Raw genomic sequence first — 21,813 nt, forward strand, 5'->3', positions numbered from 1 at the left:
AGACACACAGAAAAAAACACAGAGGAAGAGAGACAGCTCAATAGACAGAGGAGAGGCCCTTGGAAAAGAGATGAACCTGATAGTCTACAGCTGAACTTGTGAAGAGAACAAAGCAACAAACTCCAGGGAGAGAGAGGAGCCTTAGAAGAAGAAAGTGGGACCACAGAGCCTTAGGAGAAAAAAGGAAGGCTGAACCCTCACAAACATCTTACTTCAACACATAGCAACAGAGTTTGGTGAGGAAGTAACTTTGCGTTGGACTTTTTAGAGCCTAGGGATTCTACTCCAAATAAATACCCTTTATAGAAGTCAACAGATTTCTGGTTCTTTGCATCAGCACTCCTTTAGGCTGACTAATACACCCACCCAGCTGAGGCAGAACAATCTATTCAACAAATGGTGCTAGGAGAACTGGATATACATAGTCAAAAGAAAGAAGACCCATATCTCACACCTTATACAAAAAGTAACTCAGTGTTGATCAAAGTCCTAATGATAAAATCATTTTACAGTTTTAACCATAAAGCTCCTAGAAGAGAATGTAGGGAAAGGTCTTCAAGTCCTGGTGGTAGGTGATAGATTCATAAACCTTATGCTGAAAGCATGAGCAAAAAGAAAGCATGGATAAACAGGACTTCCTCAAACACTTTAGTGATTCAAAGGACTTCACCAAGAAGGTAAAAGAAAAAGCAGCCCACTCAATGGGAGAAAATATTTGGAAACCACATATGCAAAATGAGTTTGATTTCAATTCTATATAAAGAAACAATATAACTCAGCAATAAAAGAATATGCAATTCAATTTAAAAATGGGCAAGACTTAAATAGACAGGTCTCTAAAGAGAATACAAATGGCCAAAAAGCACATGGAAAAATGTTCAAAATCACTAGCTTTTAGGGAAATGCAAATCAAAATAACAAAGAAATACCATCTCATACCACACAGAATGGCCTTTTTTTTTTTAATTGAAAACAATAAGTGCTAGAGATGATGTGGAGAAAGAGGAACACTCTTTCATTGTTGGTGGGAATGTAAAATGGTACAGCCTGTGGAAGATAGTTTAGCGGTTTCTCAGGAAGCTAAACATAAACTCCTCTACTAGGAAAATATCCAGAGGATCCACAACTCCTCTACTAGGAAAATATCCAGAGAAATCTAAAATTGATGCAAACAGACTTCTGCACACCAATGTTCACAGTAGCATTATTCACAATTGCCAAAAGATGGAAACAAGTGTCCATCAACCAATGAATGGATAAACAAAATGTGGTATATACATACAATGGAATACTACAATGGAATACTATGTGCTGTAAGATGAAATTAAACTGGGACACATGATAACATGGATGAATAAGGATCAAAGATTTTATTTAACTCATTAATTATATGAGAGAACTGGTAAGTTGTTACAACCAGTTCAAAGGACAAGTTACAGAACTATAAATTCATATGAAATAAAAGGACATGGAAATGTATTTACAAATGAACCTGAAAACTGACTTTTGTCACAAGAAAAGAAGGAAGCCAAGTTAAACTCCGCCAGGCAGAATTTATTTGCATGAATTTTTTATTTTTGCATTACTCTCAGTTATCCACAATTTATAGAGTTGTAAAATAGCTCAAAGGCAGTGCAATAAAAGGTATCCTATAAACAAAGCATAGTTATCAATATGAGATTCCCAGTAATCATTTTTGCTTATTCCAAATTTACTGACATTATTTCTATCAAAAGAGAGAAGACTGTTCAGGAAAAGTTTAAGATGCTAGAAGAAGCAAAAGACATTATTAGATATACGTTCAATGGAATGCTGTACCTTTATCTTTGACTAGGATATTTTATAGCTTTGTGGAGATTAACATTAATTTGGAGAAAACTGATAGTAACGCAAATAATATTGTCCATAAACATGTAACTAAATTCTGTCTGGTGTAGGGAAGTCTCCAAGTTTCCCCTTACTCCCTTTGCCCCAATGCCATGAAAAACCAGTTGTGTCCATTTGCAAATTTATTTCAGTACTGTTGATCTAGAAATATCTCTGTTCTTTGGATTCCCTTTTGAACTAGAACCAGTTCCCTCATTTTTTTATTTAAGGAGGTACCAGAACCTTATACATGGGAAACAGGTAGGAGGCACTCAACGAGTAAGCTATACCCACTCCCCACCAGTTCCCTCTTAAATTTAATTAATATGTTTTTAAAAATCTTGGCATGTGTTCATTTTCTATTTGTTTAAAACTCATGTTTTAGCTTTTATTTAAATTGTCCTTTAATACAAACATCTAATCTTAAATTTTTGGTAACATTTTAAAAAGTGAAAAACAAGTAAAATTACCTTTACCCCAACATATACAAAATACTATCATTTCAACATGTAATCAATATTTTTAATTTTATTGAGATATTCTGCATTGTTGGTTTTCATACTAAATCTTCAAAATCTGGTGTGTATTTTACATATAGAGCACATCCACATTTCAAGTGCTCAATAGTTACATGTGGCTAGTACAGTTGGAAAGTCTTTTTTGACATTATGAAAGACATAAAACTAGAATCCCTATTAATCCATTATCATTTTTTAAGAATTTGCTTCAGGAAGTAAAATATGGAATTCTACTACTCTAAATTAGTACTCTGAAGAGTACTAAAAGCAATTGTGAATGAAAACAATCACAAATAAATGTTTTCCCTACTCAGAGAAAAAGATAAACTTGAATCTTTACAATCTGATATTAGACACACATACAGATGACAGATATACACGAATTCATACACATAGACCTCTTTAGAGATAGTAAAAATTTTAGAGGGAGCGATATGGCTCAAGCAGTCTCCCACATGGGAGAAGCCCGGGATTCAGTCCCTGGTACCTCCTGAAAATACAAAAAACAAAGGAAAAATGTGGCTCACTGGTTGAACACCAGCTTTCCACACACAAGGTCCAGAGTCCAATCCCCACCCTCCAGTACCTCAAAAAATAATTTTAGTAATTCTCATTTCTAACTGTAACTGAAGGCAGCAAGTTAGAAAGACATATGGAACCATACAGAGTCCTTTAAGGTGAAGAATAAGGTGTAAATTTGCAAATGAATGAATCAATGAATTGGTGCAAAGGAGAATTTGCAAAGTGACAACAGTGGAGCACAGGTAAGGCCTAAGAATATGGGGTCAAGAGTTGGGAAGTACCAAAGATCTAGCAACTCATCCTACAGTTAGATTCTGTGAGATTTTCTATAAATTTTATTTTAGTCTGAATGTTTTCATTTCTTAAAACAAAAAAATATATATAACTACTATATAACCTTTAAAATGTAATTGTAGAAGTATATTTATTTTTGTTCACAAGACTATTTAGAGAACAAAGGAGATTAATATAAATTATCTGTGGTATAATGCCAAATATGCACATTTTCCAAAATTTTTACAAGAGTAATATTTATTTAATCATTTTCCTTGATTAAATATCCCTCTCAATCTAATAAATCTCCTTTTGTAGGTCCGAAGTAGCTACTCTTTGTGGATAGATTTTGTGGATTTTTCTTCTTCTTTTTCTTTTTCTAATGAGGGAAAAAGGAGTTCCAAATTTTTTTAAATTCCAACTTTCCACGTTCAAAAATCTAGAAGGATTAAGCCAAAGAGAATATAAGTAAAAAGCGGCCAATCCCAGATTTGAAGATAGCAAAAACATAAAACAGATTACAGAAATCAGTAGAGGTTATAACAGCATAGACTGGAGTATTATTTGGGCTTCATTCCTGCTTCTGCCACTGGTTAGCTATGGGCAACTTCTCTGTACTTCAGTTTCCTTAGCCAGAAAAAGCGGTTGATTATAATACCTATCTCAAGTACTGTTGTGAGGATTAAATTTAATATCTATTAAGTGCTTTGGAACACTGACTGACACACATTAAGTGCCTAAATGCATTGTTGTTGTCTAGGTATCTTTTAAAAACACTGTATAAAGTGACATAAACCATTTTCTTTCCCTTCCTACTATGAAGGGAATAAGGTATGTTAAGTGTCTCTTTTGTTGTTCTTCAGTTAAATTTTATAGTTGGATGTTGGCATTCTGAGATGTCAATTCAAAAGTAGCTGTCAAGTGCCCAGTATTAACAACTTAATGTCTTCCACAAGGAACTGCATGTTCACACAATCAGCTTAATATACATATGTTTATAAAAATGGAATCTTTTTATTTAGTTCTCAAATTCTGCCTTCTCTCTACTTAAAAATAAAGCTTAGAAATTCATGTAAAAGTCAAGTGTTGTGTAATATTTCACATATATTTGTTATTTTGTGAACTGCACATTCATCAGTATCCTTTGGTCATTTTTCAATTGGGTTGTTGATGCTTAATTTATAATTTGTAAGAGTTCTCTGTGTTATGCAAACAATATTTCTCTTCATGTTTAGCAAATATTTTTCCAATTTATCATTTTCCTATTGACTTTGTGAGATCTTTGTCCATACCTTTCTAAGTTTTTATTTTTCTATAGTCAAATGTTTTATTTGGACAGACTTGGGGCTTCTACTACATGCCCACTTTGTTACTTACTCAAACCTCATTTATATTGACTCTACTTTGCTCTACTGATTTTTTTATTCCTATGCTAGTACCATTTGGTTCTAATTTCATGGTTGTGAAGTATCTTTCACTATTTATTAAGACTTGTCTCTTCTATTTTTCTCGTTCCTAATTCTTTTGGTTATATTTGGGTCTTAATTATCCCATAAAAACATTAAGATAAAATTATCCAATCACAAAATTTAACAAGAGTGGGAGGAGATTCAAAATAATATTTCATTTTCCTATCCAAAAATATAGTATCTTTCCATTTGCCCACTTCTTCTTTTATGTTCTTCAATAAGAATACATAGTTTTCTTCATACAGGTGTTGTGTAAATGCAGTTGTAACAAACCAAAAGCAGATCGAAATCCAAAATAAACTCAGCATTTGAAACTAGGTTACATTCAACTAAGTTTGAATGCTCAATACAATTTATTTGCTCGCAAAAATCCCCCAAGTGCAATGACAAAGAACAAAAAAGAAGGAAGGTCCAACAATGAGCCCTTGATACTAATGACTATGCTCGCAAAAATCCCCCAAGTGCAATGGCAAAGAACAAAAAAGAAGGAAGGTCCAACAATGAGCCCTTGATACTAATGACTATGCTTGTGAGCCTGTGCACCTGAAATAAAAACAAGGCCTAGAGCTGTAGGGTGCCTAAGAGTTACCTCCTGAGAGCCTCCATGTTGCTCAAATGTGGCCAGTCTCGAAGCCAAACTCAGCATGTAAATGCATTACCTTCCCCCCAGCATGGGACATGATTTCTAGGGATGAGCCTCCCTGGTGCCAAGGGATTACTACCAAGTACCAGCTGATGATGTAACTAGAAAATGACCCTGAATAAAAGGGTCAACTTGGACCAGCAGAATATCTCAGTCTACATATAATACCAGGAGTTAAAAATGCTTTTTGACCTGAATAAAAGGGGGAGATGGAAAGGACAAATGAGTTTATATGGCTATGACTCTCCAAAAAGAGCTGGGAGGTTATCAGAGGGGTCGCCCTTATGCACACCTCAGCAGAGTCCTAGAGACAGATAAAGTAGATACAACCTCAGGTATTGGTTCTTCTGAGGGCTAAAGAGACCCACAGGTTCTATGGTCATGGCAGATGGAGTTCAGTGCCATGTCTGTTGGCCCTACTTTGGAGTTTGTGTTTCTGTGTGATGGAGCTGGATTCCAATGTGATTTTTGTTCAAAGGCCTCTCCTGTTACTTTTCCCAGATCTGTAGTTGGCGCTGGGGTTTACTGTATATCCAGGGGACCTGAATCTCTGGACTGACCATGTGATAGCCAGGCCCTGAGCCTCAACAGACTTGCAACTCCTACACTCTGGTTTATTGGACTTACCCCACTCAGCTAACATGGAGGTGAAGAAAGTCAACCACCATACCAGGGAACCAAGAGTGCCTACAACTGAAAGCAGGAGAATTGCATCCAGCATCCATGTGGAATCTAAGCCCCCTCTTGATATAGATGTGGAGTGGACACAACCATTCCAGGGTCCACAGGATGGAGGAATAGAGTATGGATTACAGCAGACTTACTGATATTCTATTCATGAACTATTGTGATTAGTAATTGAAGAAAATGTGGCACTGGTGTGGAGAAAGTGGCCGTGGTGGCTGCTGGGGATAGGGAGTGGGAAGAAGAGATGTGATGAGGGGCATTTTTGGGACTTGGAGTTGTACTGGGTGGTGCTGTGGAAACAGTTACCGGACACTGTATGTCTTCCCATGGCCTACTGGGTGGACTGTGGGAAAGTGTGGGTATGATGTGGACCATTGACCATGAGGTGCAGCGATGTTCAGAGATGTATTCACCAAGTGCAATGAATGTCTCATGATGATGGAGGTGGTTGTTGTTATGGGGGTAGGAGTGGGGTGAGGGGGGTGGGGGGTATATGGGGACCTCTTAGTTTTTTTAATGTAACATTAAAAAAATAAATAAAGACCTAAAAAAAGATTCAAAAAAAATTATTTGCTCGATTAATTGCAGCTTCCTATGACGAATGCACAAAAACCAGGTCAGGGCACATAATACATCTAAAAGTGGAGGATACCAAAGTCCTTAAACTCCATCAGCCCAATAACCTCAGTACTGTAGGTGGATAACTTTAAGAAGTGGGGCTTGGGAGGTAGGTCTGATGCAGTGTCAGTGAAAGATCCATGGCTATCCTCCGGAGGCACTGGTCTGACCACAGAGTGTCAACAAGCATGGCAGCAATCTTGCAGAATAGACATTACAGCCAGAAGTCAGAGCCGGGGTTGATCTGCCTCAACATGACAAATCTTCACTGGGTTTTTTTAAGAAGTGCCAAATATCCAGTTATCACATGTCACAAAAACATATTTTTCTCAATTTGTTTTCATTCTACTTTGTGATCAAGATGCTTACAAGTTTTGGGAATTTAAGATCATTACTATTTTAATACATAACAACAGATCCTATATTCTTAAATTTATTCCTATTTAACAGTTTTTGCAAAAAGTATAAATGAAATTTGTATTTCCATTTTCATTTCTAAATGTATATTGCAAGAGAGGTAACTATTGATTAGGATATATTTTTCTCGTATCAAATCACCTAACCAAAGACTTATTTCTGAGTAGGTTCTTAGTATGGTCTTTCAGAGTCTTTAGAAACATGATGATATCATCAATGGAGTTATTATATCTTTATGTCTCCCAACACTTTTGTCAACTGTATCATTTTCTTGTCTTATTGTATGTGCTATAACTGCCAAAATAATGTGGAATAATAATGACAATAACAGTCATTCCTGTCTTATTACCAATGTAATGGGAGTGACTATAACTGCTGCACCATTTGAAGGATGTTCACTTTTAGTTTTTAGTAAATAATGTTTTTCATTGTAAATCTTCCAAGGACATAGGGGAAAAAAAACATGTATTTTGCTATTTGAAGGCTTTAAGGTTCAATATACAGGCAAACTGAGTCTACTGATTATATTACACAAGTCTAGGGCCTGGCTTTAGTCTACTACAACTCTAAAAGATGTATTCAAATCTAACCTACCCTATTTTATCAAGTCTTATATTCCTAATAGTTTTCCTAATTTTATGATTATATTTTCTGTGTAGACCATGTGTTTTGTCATTAGCTATTGTCCCTCTTCATACTGCTTAGTGCTTCAAACCATAAATTCTTGACTCTCTTGTACTAATGTTTGCACTTCTGCTTTCTATTTAGCCTGCATTACCTTCTTTAATGACCCCTTTATTTCCAACCTATCTTTATCACCTTCATTTGCTTCCCTTAAGTAACATATGCCCGGGTTTTTTGTTTTGGACATTTGTTTGTTTTTATGTAGTCTGACAAGCCTCAATCATTAATTTAAAAAATTCAACCTGATCTATTTAGCCTAACAACTGACATACACTTTTTTCCTAGATCTTTATGTTTACATAATCAGTTTAATGTACATATATGTTTATAAAAATGGAATATTTTCATGTACTTCTCAAACTCTGGCTTTACTTAAAAATATTTATTTTATTTTGTTTTTTCCTCATCTTTATTTTTCCTACTTATATCAAAAACCTATTTGCCCCATTTCTTCTCAATTCAACCCAAAGATTTGGAAGTTAAAGTATACTTTTCGTTTCTTTCCCAATACTCATAATCAAATAGAAATGTTATATAAAAATAGATACCAGCTATTTCCTACTCCCATCAAGAGATTCCAATATACCGTTGTTTCTCTGCTCCTTCCGACACCTCAAAACACTAAATCTTCAGAAAGCTTTACTTCTCTTTTCTCTAAACCTTTATTCCTCTAATCTTAGATTTTGTTGAAATAGTTTAATACTCATTGCTTCTAATAATTAGGTTCTTCTCTTGTAGTGTGCCTCTTCAATTAAAAGAAAAAACATCGATAATGAAAGCAACATGTATGACTATATGTGTGTACATGACTAAAGAGATGCAGCAAAAGAAGATTGTTGATTGCTGTCTGTGGGGAGGAAGGGTGGAATTTCAGGTTACTTATTGGATGTATTGTTTGAACTCTGAACAGTGAGCTAGCATTTAAATTTTCAAATAGTCTTAAAAACTGAAAAGAGAATAATGGAGAAAATATTTTTCCAAGTGAGCTAGAAATGATATCAGGAACTTAGATTAAAGTAATGATGTGTGTTTAAAGCAATATTTAGATTAACATTTGTTTATATCAAAGAAAAAACCTCTAAATCACAATTCATCTCCAATTTATTGAAAACCAAGTGTCATTATGATTATCCATTTTGCATCTCTATTATTTATTATTGTATCTGGTCATCAAAATAACTGATTTATATTGAGGCAAATACTCCAGTCCCAACTTTTGTTAATATATATAATTCTATATATATTATTCTATAGGAAGATTGATCAAGTAACATTTTAATTAAATCTTTTAAAACCTTCACATTATTCTAATATTTCAAATGGTTCTCTATACAGGTACGTCTACATTCCTTTCCAACCTTTTTTTTTCCTGTTGGAAGGGAGGGTCAAAGCATTTTATTAAAGATTTGGGAGTGATGGAGAAGTATTAGATTGTACCATTTCACAGCAAACAACCCAAATTTGAAGGTTAGAAATTCCTGATCTTTTCTGGGGGAGCGTCTTTTAACATTAAAGAAAAAAAAAAACTTAAAAAAAAAAAACAATTACAGATATACAAACAATTGCAAAAGTGTTAGAAAATATTCCTATGACCCTTTCACCCAGCTTTCCCAAATGATAACATCTCACACAACAACAGTATAATGATAATCTGGAAATTAACATTGATATAAGTATTGCTATCTAATCTGTAGATCTTATTCAAATTTTTCCAACTGTCCCATTATGGCCTTCGTTTTGGGCTAGGATCTGATTCCGGATCACGCTGCATTTAGTTATCACTTCTCCTTAGTCTCTTTAATTAGTCCTTCTTTGTTTTTCATGTCCCTGATACTTTCAAAAAGTGCCCGTGAACTATCGTGAATAATGCCTCTCAATTTGGGTAAATTTATGTTTCTTCATGATTAATTCAGAATATGCCTTTGGACAAGGATATCACAGAAGTCAGTTTGTGTCTTCCTCAATACTTCCTATCGGCACACACACACTATTGAGTTATCCTGTAAAGGTGATGTTAACTTGGATGACTTGACTAAGGTGGTATTTGTCAAGTTTTTACACCCTGGATTTATCATTTTCCCTTTGGCACTGAATAATATCCTGTAAGAGGATACTTTGAAACTATGTCAATTTCCTGTTGGTCATATTTTTTGTCCACTAATTTTAGCATCTGTTCATAATTCTTGACTGAAACAATCATTTCTGTGATGTATGCCAAATGACTTTCTATTTCCATCATTTTTTTTGTTAGTTGGAATTCCACTTTAAGGAAGAGCTTTGCCTTTGCCCCAGTTATTTATTTATTCATATTTACATCAGTAGTAAACACAGAAATTTATTTTATTTCATGGGCCATAAGCAATTACAGTAACTATCCTTCCTGTGCAAATGCTGTAGGTCTATTGGGAGCTCCTTTTAATTAGCTTCAATGTCCTATACATAACCCATGTTCATTTTTTTTTAAGGTTTATTTTATGTATCTCTCTCCCCTCCCCCCCCCCCGCCCCCGCCATTGTCTACTCTGTGTCCATTTGTTGTGTGTTCTTCTGCATTCACTTGCATTGTCAGGCGCCACTGGGAAACTGCATCTCTTTTTTGTTGCGTCATCTTGCTCCGTCAGCTCTCCATGTATGTGGTGGCACTCCTGGGCAGCCTGCGCTTTTTGGGCGGGGCAGCTCTCCTTTCAGGGTTCACTCCTTGCACATGGGGCCCCCCTACGCAGGGGCACCCCTGGGTGGCACGGCCCTCCTTGCAAGTGGCACCACTGTGTGTGGGTCAGCTTACCACACGGGTCAGGAGGCCCTGGGGATCAAACCCTGGACTCTCCATATGGTAGGCAGACACTCTATCAGCTGAGCCACGTCCGCTTCCCCCATGTTCATTTTTGAACATTTCCCTACTTTCTGTTACCACAAGATACTCGAGGATCAAATTATACTTTCCCAACCCAGCTCTGGAATCAGCCATTTCTTCAAAGAGCCATGGTTTCTTATAATGGAGGGTTCCAACCCTTGTTTCTTTCCCTCTCAGACTATTAAATATGGATTAGTGTATAATCCTGGTTAACACTAAAAGGAACTCATTTTTTTTAAATCATAGTTCTACTTGACCACTGAATAAACCTGAAGATCGAAAGTAGGGTGATCAATTTTTTAGAAATCTCCCCACCCTCTACTTAACTGGAGACTTTTAAGGAAACTAAGGCATCCCTTCATTCCTCACTACAGCACTCTCCAGCTTCTTTGTCCCTCTCATTTTCTGAGGTAGAATTCTTCTGTCATTTCTGTAAATTCCATTAACTTGACAATAATCAGTGGTTTTTTACCAAATCCTAATTCCCAACACTGAAAACCACCTTTCCTATTTTCAGAAGAAATCTATCGTTGTTGCTAGTAGAGCTAGGTGATTGGCTAATCTGCCTCAGCCTCCCACTTTTCTTGATTATTTCGATCTACAATATAATACTCAGTCACTGGCTATAATCAGTTTACAGTTTGAATTTATATACAAATACAATTCAATTTTATAGTTAACAATTTATATATTCCTACTTGTATTTTCTTCATAATTCATATATGTGTGTGCATGTATACATATATATCATTTGACTATTTTAGTATGTTTAAAAAATGACAATGTACTTAAGGAATACCAAATATTATTTGTTTTGCTTTAGGAACATCAGAGTTACTCAGCAAACTAATGATTTAAAATTGTTTTATAACTTATGAATTTATTAATTCTAAAACTTAGCATTTTATATATCTATTTATATCTATTATTAGAAACAAAAATATTGTAGTAACAGTGTTAAAAAACCACAAAGAAATGCACACACACGCTCTTTGCATGGACATTTGTTTGTTTCCCTATTTTGCCCAAGTCTTTTATTTGCTAATTAAAATAACATGTAAAAACAAAAATATAAAGACAGTGGGAGAAGCTAAAGTGATCTACATAATAAAAAAGGAATTAGAAGAGTCAGAATTTGCTAGGATTTTAACTAAAAGGAACACGTAGTGGGCTGGAGCTGGGGAGGAGATTGAAAAGACTGCCTGGGAGCAGATGAATGAGACTACCAGAGATAGGTAAGATGGGAGTTTTAAGACATTTTCCAGTGTTTCATGAAATGTTCTTCCTTCCTCACATCCCTATTAGACTTTGACACAGATTAAATCACTTCAAATTTTTATCAAATTAATATGTGTATATATATTAAATAGTGCCAAAAGATTTATAATGCCATATCTGTTCCCTGATACATTCCTCAGTACCACTTCCCAGAGACATTTTAACTCTTAGCTATTTCTTCTGGTAGTTATCTCCATATTTGTATATAAGATAGGTATTTCTTGATTTATCAGTTTTAGATACTCTCTATAAACTACCAATTATCATCATCATAATAGCTAATGTTAATATGCACAATTCTAGGAGTTTTACATATATTGATCCATTTACTTTTCACAATAAATCAATAAAGAAGGGTACTTTTTATCATCTCCATTTTACTGATGAGGAAACTGAAGCAATGAGAGGTTAATTAATTTGCCCAAGGAAGGACTTTACAGATTTATAAAAGATCTGAACTCAAGCAGTCTAGCTCCAGAGGCTTTACTCTTAACTTTTGTATTTTATAAGTTCTGCCTCTCAGAATAAATGAGGATTTAGCTATCTTATACCACTCCTCACCCTTGAATATGTTTAGTAAATCAATAAACAGTGTTCACATCATGGTTATATGTACAGTGTTCACAAGGGCCAAAGAGTTTAACATGAGAACATTTCCTTTCTTGTTACAGAACTTTTTTTTCCCATAACTTTTGTTTTTATCCTTAAGTAATTTTCTGTATGCATAAATCTACTCTTTGAAATGCTTTATCATATCATTTCCTTATCATCTACTCTACTGTCTTAGTTTGCCAGAGGGTTGCCAATGCAAACTACCAGAAATGGGTTGGCTTTTATAAAGGGGATTTATTGAGGTAAAAGCTTACAATTCCAAGGCATGTCCAAATCAAGGTACCATCAAAGATACTTTATCACCAAAGTCAGCTACTCTTGTTTCTGAGGTCCTGCTATGTGGTGACAATGGCCACCTATCTCTGAGGTCTCCCAGAGCTTAGCTGAGGGCAACCAGGCATAGGGCTTGTCTCTTACTGGGCCTCCTCTCTCAGCTTCTGCTGCTCCACTGTCTTCCTGAGTTCACCGCTGTGAGGTATCAGGCATACGGCTAGTCTCTTCAGCCTTGAGCTACACAGGCCCTCTTTCCTTGCCTCTCTGTTCTGCTGGGCCCAGACTAGTATTAACTGAAATCTGTTAGCTATGACCTCCTTCCCTCTCCCTCTTCATATATGCAGTTAATCAAGAGTTAAAAATACACATACACACTGGAATACTTATAATTCTAACCATTATGGGAAAGCATTGATATAAAAGTTCTTTGTATATAAAATATATATTATGAAATATACATATTTGTTCTATTCATATCTAAATGACACCTAAAATTCATTGTATACAGTCATTTTATAACACTAAAATGCTGACAGTTACTTCTATTTTAGCAAGAAAAGACATCAAGTAATATAAGCTATGTATAAATAAAGGAATGATTTTCTAAGCTCTTTACTCACAAAATCTCATTTTCTCTTCATGTAAAATCGTTGGAGTACTAAATTTCTATACTATTAGTAGTAACACAGTTTTTATAAAATGTTATGTTTCTAAAACATAATACTGTTAGACAATACACAAAAGGAAGTATTCCCTCCCAAAAAGAAAGCATTTATCAATTTATTTTCAAAATTACTGAAGAGCTAGAAGGAAAGAATATGTTTTACTATGTGTTTGTACTTTCATTCTCAAATTCTATTTAGAATTTGTATTTTACACAATCTAACTCACCTCTGCTGGATGCTGAATTATGTACAAATGGGTAGAGATGTTTAGCGGTTGCACTGGTAGAAATGGACACAAACATACTTTTTGAGGCCGGCTAAAAAGCAAAAGAAAAGAAAAACTGTCAATTTTTAAAATAATATACAATGACCTAAAACTTGAACATAATCCCACTTGATTGTGTAAGAGATTTGCTACAGCTGGATTCCTTTAAAAACGAAATAGTAATAATGAATTTAATCAGACTTTAGACACGAGAATTTTGAAAAAGTTTCAAGCAAGTACTTTACCGTCTATATAGATTCAAGTACCTCAAAAATTCTTATCTTTAGTGGAAGAATATTCATTAGTCATGCTTACTCATGAAGCAACACTTGTACTAATTTGTATTCCAAATTAAGAATACATCTCATGTCAGAGAGGAACCCGTCAACTCCTCTAAATCATCTGAAGTTGGAAAGGACAATAGAATGATAAAATATCCTATACCCACTTACTACAGGAGAGTTCTAATCACACTTAGCTATCATCAACACAGAAAACTGAAATTGTTTTGAATACCTGTTATATCCACTATTTTATTCTGCAGGAAACTACCCAACCTACACTCCTGAGGAAATACAACCACCACACCATGGAGCCTAGAGTGATCACAACTGAAAATGGGAGGATTGCATCCAGCATCCAGGTGGAATCTGAGCCTCCTCTTGACATAAAGGTGCAATGGACACAACCAATCCAGTGTCCACATAGAAGAGGTGGCATTGGATTGGGAAAAGTGGACATAATGGACAAAGGGTATGGGGAAAGGCAGGAAGAGATGAGAGGTGGAGGCGTCTTCGGGACATGGAGCTGCCCTGGATGGTGCTTCAGAGGTAATCACCGGACATTGTAAATCCTCACAGGGCCTACATGATGGAATAGAGGAGAGTATGGGCCATGATGTGAACCAATGTATATGAGGTGCAGAGGTGCCCAAAGATGTACTTACCAAATCCAATGGATGTGTCATGATGATGGGAACGAGTGTTGTTGGGGGGGGGGGGGAGAGGGGAGGTGGGGGGGTGGGGTTGAATGGGACCTCACATATATATTTTTAATGTAATATTATTACAAAGTCAATAAAAAATAAAAAAATTAAAAAAAAAAAAAAAAAAAAAAGATGATACTTTAGGTAGAAGTAGAAATGCATTATACATGACCCTATCTGCTCCCACTTCCAGTGGACCTATAGCAGAAGACTAACTCAAGAAAAACCAATATATCAATTTTCTGGTGACCTCTATGATGATTCAAAGTGAATGTTCAGTCCCACAGTAGATTCTTTCTCAAGAATGTGAGCCGATTTATAGGGATGGAGAGAATCTTTCAGTGATCATAAAAACAAGAAAATACAAGAAAGGAGCAGTGGTTGATAGAACTGGGTACACTGACAAAGAAATAGATTCAGGGCTACTATGAGAAAGAATTCCTCATTCCACAGAAAGATGAACAGGATGAAGGTACATTCATATTTTAAAACACTCTTGATTCTGATTTTTTTATATGAAGCTATGTATATGAATGAAATACTCACTTAGATCTCAGTAAAATTCTTTTATAAAATGTGACTACAGATCAGACAAGCCTTTTAAAAAGTTTGAAATTTAACTGGATTATCAACTTAAATATCAATAAATTGTTTGATTATAAGATAATGAAAGAATGAATAAAAGCATTAAATGTTATGTTAATATATAAAAACACTAACATACTGAGATTGCAAAATTTAATCAAGTAAATAGCTGTAGGTTTCTGTAGGTAGTAGAGAAATAGGTAAAATAAATGCTGAGACTAACATTTTTAGCTCATTACACATATTTAATGACTATAAAACCACTTTACTATATCAAGTAGAGGAGAATAAGAAGAGCTGATGCGGATACTGGCAGGCCTGGGTTTCACATCTGAACCAAAACCTGTATATATAATCAGCCTCAGTTACATGGAATGGTAATTTTCTTAGTGAGAACACATCTTTGAACTTTAGGAAAATTTAGAATTAAGAAGTCTGGAGGGTTCCACTTTTGGGATGATAACATAATGAGTTCCATGGATCCATTCCCTAGCAAAAGAAGCAAAGTTGATAAAAACTATACAAAAAAACAATCATATTTTGTGTGATCCACGTATCTTTAAATTTTTTTAAAAAGATAAAATTTTAAAAATTAAAAAAAACACAAAGTATCAGGAAATTGTCTTTAAGGCATATGCAAATGAAAAAATAAACAAACATTCAAGAAAATCTACTAAAACGTGGTAAGGACAGTATCTATCTATAGCATATGAGCCAAAACTTGCTCCCTACAACCTCCTCCCCACCCCAGTTGATACAAGCTCCACTCTGTGCAGGTATGGCCAAGAGGACAGAGTTCCTTCTACCCTCATCTACCCAGCCCTTACCCATAGGACAGAGGCTCTATCACAGCAGTAGGCTGGGAATGCTGGGCCTCAACCACCCTTGCCCCAGCTCACTTGTAGGACAGAGGTTCCAAACCAAGAGAGGCAAACCAGGAAAACCACAAGGTATTACTCAGCCCAGCACCCAGATTAGTGTGGCTCAGAGAGCTTTTTCAGTAAGAAAGGACATTTATAATAAAAGAGAGTTCCAAAGCTCTCCTTAAAGTAGCCGACTATTTGAAACAGAATATAGGAAAGTTCAAGCCTACAGGATTTTTGAGAACAATGGCTCTTCTTAACAGAAAGAGGCTTCAAATATAGGCCAAGTTCACCAATGAAAATCAAGGAAAGAGACAGCTAAGAAGAGTACTCAGAGGAACCAATGTGGCTCAAGCAGTTGGGTGCCTCCCTCGCACATAGGAGATCTTGGGTTCGGTTCCCAGTACCTCCTAAAGAAGATGAGCTGTTGAATGAGGAGACACAATGGGCAGGGATTGGATGTGGCTCAAGGGGCTGGGCACCCACCTTCCACAGGGGAGGTACAGTGGCTCCTAAAGAAAACAAGCAGACAATGAGCGGACACCATGAGTAGACATAATGAGCAGACACAACAAGCAGACAGACAAGGGAGCCATCTGGGAGCAGGGGGAGAAGAGCACTCATGGGGTCAGAAAAACCTCAAAGACTGGCATGAAAAACTACTTGTGCCCAGTTTTTATTTTTTAAGGTACCAGGGCCAGAGATTAAACCCGGGACCTAGTATATGGGAAGCCAGCACTCAACCACTAAGCCACATCAGTTCCCCTGAGCTGGTTTTATAGTTTGTTTGCTTGTTATTAGTTTTTTGTTTGTTTGTTTTTAGGAGGCACCAGAGACTGAACCCAGGACCTTCCATGAGGGAAGCAGGCACTCAACCATTTAGCAACATCCATTTTCTCCCCAAATTTAATTGGATCGTACTCCTGAGCAAATTAGCCCTTACAGCACTGTCTAAAACAATAGAAGAGTAAACTAGTAATTAGTGGAGCCTAATGATAAGTGTAATACCAAATGAAGACAGCTTAACAAAAAAATTAACTGTCCAGCTCTAATCAAGTCTTGAGAGTATGTAGCGCCAGTTAACAGCTAACCAGAAGCCTCATGAAGACCCTAAGGCAGAACCATCCAGCTAAGCCAATCCAGAATTCCTGATCCTCAGAATCTATGTGAGATAATAGGGGGAGCAGAAGTGGCTCGTGCAGTTGGGCACTCACCTCCCACATGGGAGGTCCCAGGTTCACTTCCCAGAGCCTCCTAAAAAAAAGGAGCAGACAGATGAGGGAGCCATCTCTGAGGGCAGTTATGGGGAAGGATTAAAATAAAATAGAATCTAAGTGAGATAATAAATTAAGTTACTGAATTTGGGGAGTTTTGTTATACAACCACAGATAAGTACTACAACTTCCAAACACTCAAAATAAGGTTGAAAATATATATATAAAATAGCAAATGGCAGCAATAAAATGTGAGGTCCCCTATGCCTATCTTACTCTTTTTAAACCCCTGGTTTGACCAGAAAAACCATGAGTGAAGTTAGCTCCAGGATAATTAAGTCAAAGGTTAAGTAAGAGGGAAATGATCAAATCCTACAGTGTCACATGTCCGACTAACCAATCTACAATCAGAAGGAGCAATCTATAGTACAATCTAGAATACTGTCTGTAGGTTAGGGATATAAGTAAAGCTTACTTCAGACTTTACCTCTTATACCCCACACAAGCTCACCTCTCACAGAGAACATGGTAACTACCTCCTTACTGTGTATTACTGACTCTAGTCTCAACCCACCCTCTTCACAGCACCAAAGATATCATTCCTAAAAATCAAACCTGCTTAAAACTCTTCACCAGCCCCACAACAATGAAAGGTATTAATAGAATAGTATATGGGAACCCTGTATTTTATGCACGATTTTTCTGTAAACCCACAATTTCTCTAAATTAATTAAATAGAAAAATAAAATTTTAAAACTCTTCACTGGCTTTTGTATATTGTACAGAACAAAGTTCAAACTTCTAGGTATAACAAACAAGCTCCTCCATAATCTGACCCTTGGCTTTCTCTCTGTACTCATTCCATATCATTTCATCTTCTCATACCCTCCACTGCAAACATACAAACTAATTTAAGTATAAAAGTGTTATTTCACACACCTGTGCTTTGCACATACCTGCACTGTCCAATACAGCAGCCACTAGCCACATGTACCTACTGAGCACTTGAAATATGACTAGTAAAATATCTCATTACTGTATATTGATTACATGTTGAAAATGATAGTGGAGCAGATGTGGCTCAAGTAGTTGGGTGCCTGCCTTCTACCTGAACTTCCCAGTTCAGTTTCTGGTGCCTCTTAGGGAAGACAAATAGATGCAACGAGCTGACACAAAAAACAGACAATGAGCAGAAACAATGAGCATAGAGATGAGGGAGCCAACTCAGAGAGGAAACAAAAAAAAACACATCAAAACAGAAAAAAAGAGAAAATGACAAAACTTTGTATATACTGAGTTAAAGAAATTATTATTAATTCCATCTGTTTCTTTTCACTTTTTTAATGTGTCTACTAAAAAACTTTAAATTATATATGTGGCTCACATTTATGGCTTACATATATTTTTATTGGACAGTAATAACATATACTGTTTCAAACTCATATTATTATATATTTTTACGTACAAACACCCACTCCTCATTTAAGACTCAGTTCAAAAAAGAATCAATTCAAGGGAGCAGCTGTGGCTAAAGCAGTTGAGCACCTGCTTCCTACATGGGAGGTCCCAGGTTCAGTTTCTAATGCCTCCTAAAAAAGATCAAGCAAACAATAAGCAAAAAGCAAAACATACAAAAAAAAAAAAAAAAAAACCTCAGGGGAGGGAGGTGATGTGGCTCAGTGATTGAGTACCAGCTTCTCACATGTGAGGTCCCGCGTTCAATCTCTGGTACTTAAAAAAAAAGAATCAGTTCAAGCATTTGTGAAGCCTTTCCCAATTCTTCCAAATAAATCAAGAAGTTCCTTCATCTAGACTCTTAATGCCACTTGTATATATCATCATCACAACAATTACCGTAAAGTATTTTAACTATTGGGTCTATTTCATACATATCTATTCCTAGACCTGGCACATAAAACACAATCCATAACCATACTGCCTTTGAGCCTCTGTGGTAAGAGATTTTTGGAAATAAATCTACTAAAGTAGTAAAAGAGACAAAAAGGAGCTAGAAAAGATGAAAGAATAGCCAAACTATCCTAAAAAACATAGCTAAATTCAAATCATTTGGGGAACAGTTCAAGGAATAAATAAGTTAAGTCCTAAAACTCAGTTCTGCAAATATCTTCCATTTGACTTCCATTCAAAAAATTAATTTGCCCTACATATGAAATGGGAAAGAAGAAACTTTCAGGTAAACAACACCACCACCAACACCAAAAAAACTAAAAATAGTAAAATACCTCATTATAGGAAACAGATTTGGCCCAACTGATAGAGCATCCACCTACCATATGGGAGGTCCAGGGATCAAACCCAAGGCCTCCTGACCCGTGTGGTAAGCTGGCCCACGTGCAGTGCTGATGCACACAAGAGGTGCTGTACTACACAACGGTGTCCCACACACAGGGGAGCCCCACGTGCAAGGAGTGCGCCCTGCAAGGAGAGCCACCAAGCGCAAAAAAAAGCACAGCCTGTCCAGGAATGGTGTTGCACACATGGAGAGCTGACACAGCAAGATAACACAACAAAAAGAGACACAGATTCCCAGTGCCATTGATAAGAATGTAAGCGAACACAGAAGAACAAACAGCGAATGGACACAGAGAAGACAATGGGGGGGAAGGGGAGAGAAATAAATAAAAAATAAATCTTAAAAAAAAAAACACCTCATTTTGCTCCAGTCTTGGTCTAGTCTATATTTTTCAGCTTCTTCCAGGCACTAACCCTGGAAATCGCATGACCATTTCAATTAATGCAAAACAACTTTCAGGTACCATTCACTTATAATACTTCTAAAGCCCAGTCTCCTTAAATTAAATAACCTAATAGTATTTGTCCCCAAAATACTTAACAATTAGAGATGATAAGAAAGGCAAATTTTACAATCAATTATAATAGTTCTTATTATGCATTATAAACACTTTTTTTTCAGATTTTATTTCTGTTTCTTTTTATTTGTTTTTGATTTTTGTTTTAGGAGGTACTAGGAATTGAACCTGGGACCTCATTCATGTGAGCAGGCACTCAACCACATGAGAAATAAAATAGAGGCAAAAGCTTTGAAAAAAATATAATAGAGAGAGACACATTTACTAAAGGTAAGTATAAATTTGGCTCTAAGCTTTCCAAAAATGAATCTGAAAGAAGGAAAGGTGTGGTCAATTATATCACTTAAAATTCCATATGATAAAAATCATAAATCACTAAGAAACATAACTTTTTCTAATAAAAAGAAAACACATTTCTCCCAGGGTGTTTTCATAAAAAGAAAACTATATGATACAATGATAAAATCCTCCACAACATCCTTAAATCAGTGAAATTAGTTGCATCATGCTTGTCTATGCTGAAGGCATAAAACCGAAAGGTATTTGGCAAAGTAGTATTTCAAATGGCAATATGATGTGGACAGATAACCAGATTTTCACTATCTGAAAGGTACTGGGGAGTAACAAAGACAGGGAGATTGGAGGCAGATCTACACATTAAAGAAGGGACTGGGAAAAGGATGTAGCTCAAGCAGTTGGGCACCTGCTTACCATATGGGAGGTCCTGGGTTTGGCCTGTGCCTCCTAAATAAAAGAAGACAAGCACGCAACAAATGGACACAGAGAGCAGACACAGTGAGCGCAAACGATGATGGGGGGGTAGAAGTAAAATAAAATCAAATTAAATTAAAATAAAATAATTAAATTAATTAAATTATTTAAATAAAACAAAATAATAAAATAAAATAAAAGGAACTACCATTACATGAATGTTGTGGATTTAAACATGTCCCCCATAAAGACATATTCATGTCTTAACCTGTGTTCCTGTGGGTGTGAACCCATTTGTAAATAGGACATTCGAAGATATTATTATTAGTTGAGGTGTGGATTCATTTGTGAATAGCATCTTCAAATATCCTACAAAAATGAGGCCAAACTGAATCAGGCCTTAATCCACATTACTGGAGTCCTGGTAAGACAAAGGAAATCCAGGTGGCGGACTTGGCCCAGTGGTTAGGGCAACTGTCTACCACATGGGAGGTCTGTGGTTCAAACCCCAGGCCTCCTTGACCGGTGTGGAGCTGGCCCATGCGCAGTGCTGATGCGCGCAAGGAGTGTTCTGCCACGCAGGGGTGCCCCTCGCATAGGGGAGCCCCACGCACAAGGAGTCCACCCCATAGGGAGAGCTGCCCAGCGCGAGAGAAAGTGCAGCCTGCCCAGGAGTGGTGCCGCACACATGGAGAGTTGACGCAACAGGATGACACAACAAAAAGAAACACAGATTCCCGAGCCACTGACAATAACAGAAGCGGACAAAGAAGATGCACCAAATAGACACAAAGAACAGACAACCAGGGTGGGGGGGCAAGGGGAGAGAAATAAATAAATAAATCTTTAAAAAAAAAAAAAAAAAGGAAATCCAAACACGATTAGTCAGATGAAGCCAGAAGTTCAGTAGAAACCAGAAGACAGAGGAAATCAGAGAAAAGGCACAAGAAGAGAGAGAGATCATCATGTGACATAGAATGC

General features: G+C 36.3%; 1 protein-coding gene across 1 annotated transcript in view; it reads right to left on the reverse strand.

Moving 5' to 3' along the window:
- DTWD2 (DTW domain containing 2) overlaps positions 1 to 21,813 on the reverse strand; it is a 139,013-nt gene that overhangs the window by 83,057 nt on the left and 34,143 nt on the right. The window contains exon 2 of the mRNA XM_004477701.4: positions 13,605 to 13,695. Coding sequence (XP_004477758.2) covers positions 13,605 to 13,695 — 91 coding nt within the window. The remainder of the gene's footprint in view (positions 1 to 13,604; positions 13,696 to 21,813) is intronic.

This window comes from Dasypus novemcinctus, chromosome 2, assembly GCF_030445035.2.
Source record: "Dasypus novemcinctus isolate mDasNov1 chromosome 2, mDasNov1.1.hap2, whole genome shotgun sequence".
NCBI lineage: Eukaryota > Metazoa > Chordata > Mammalia > Cingulata > Dasypodidae > Dasypus > Dasypus novemcinctus.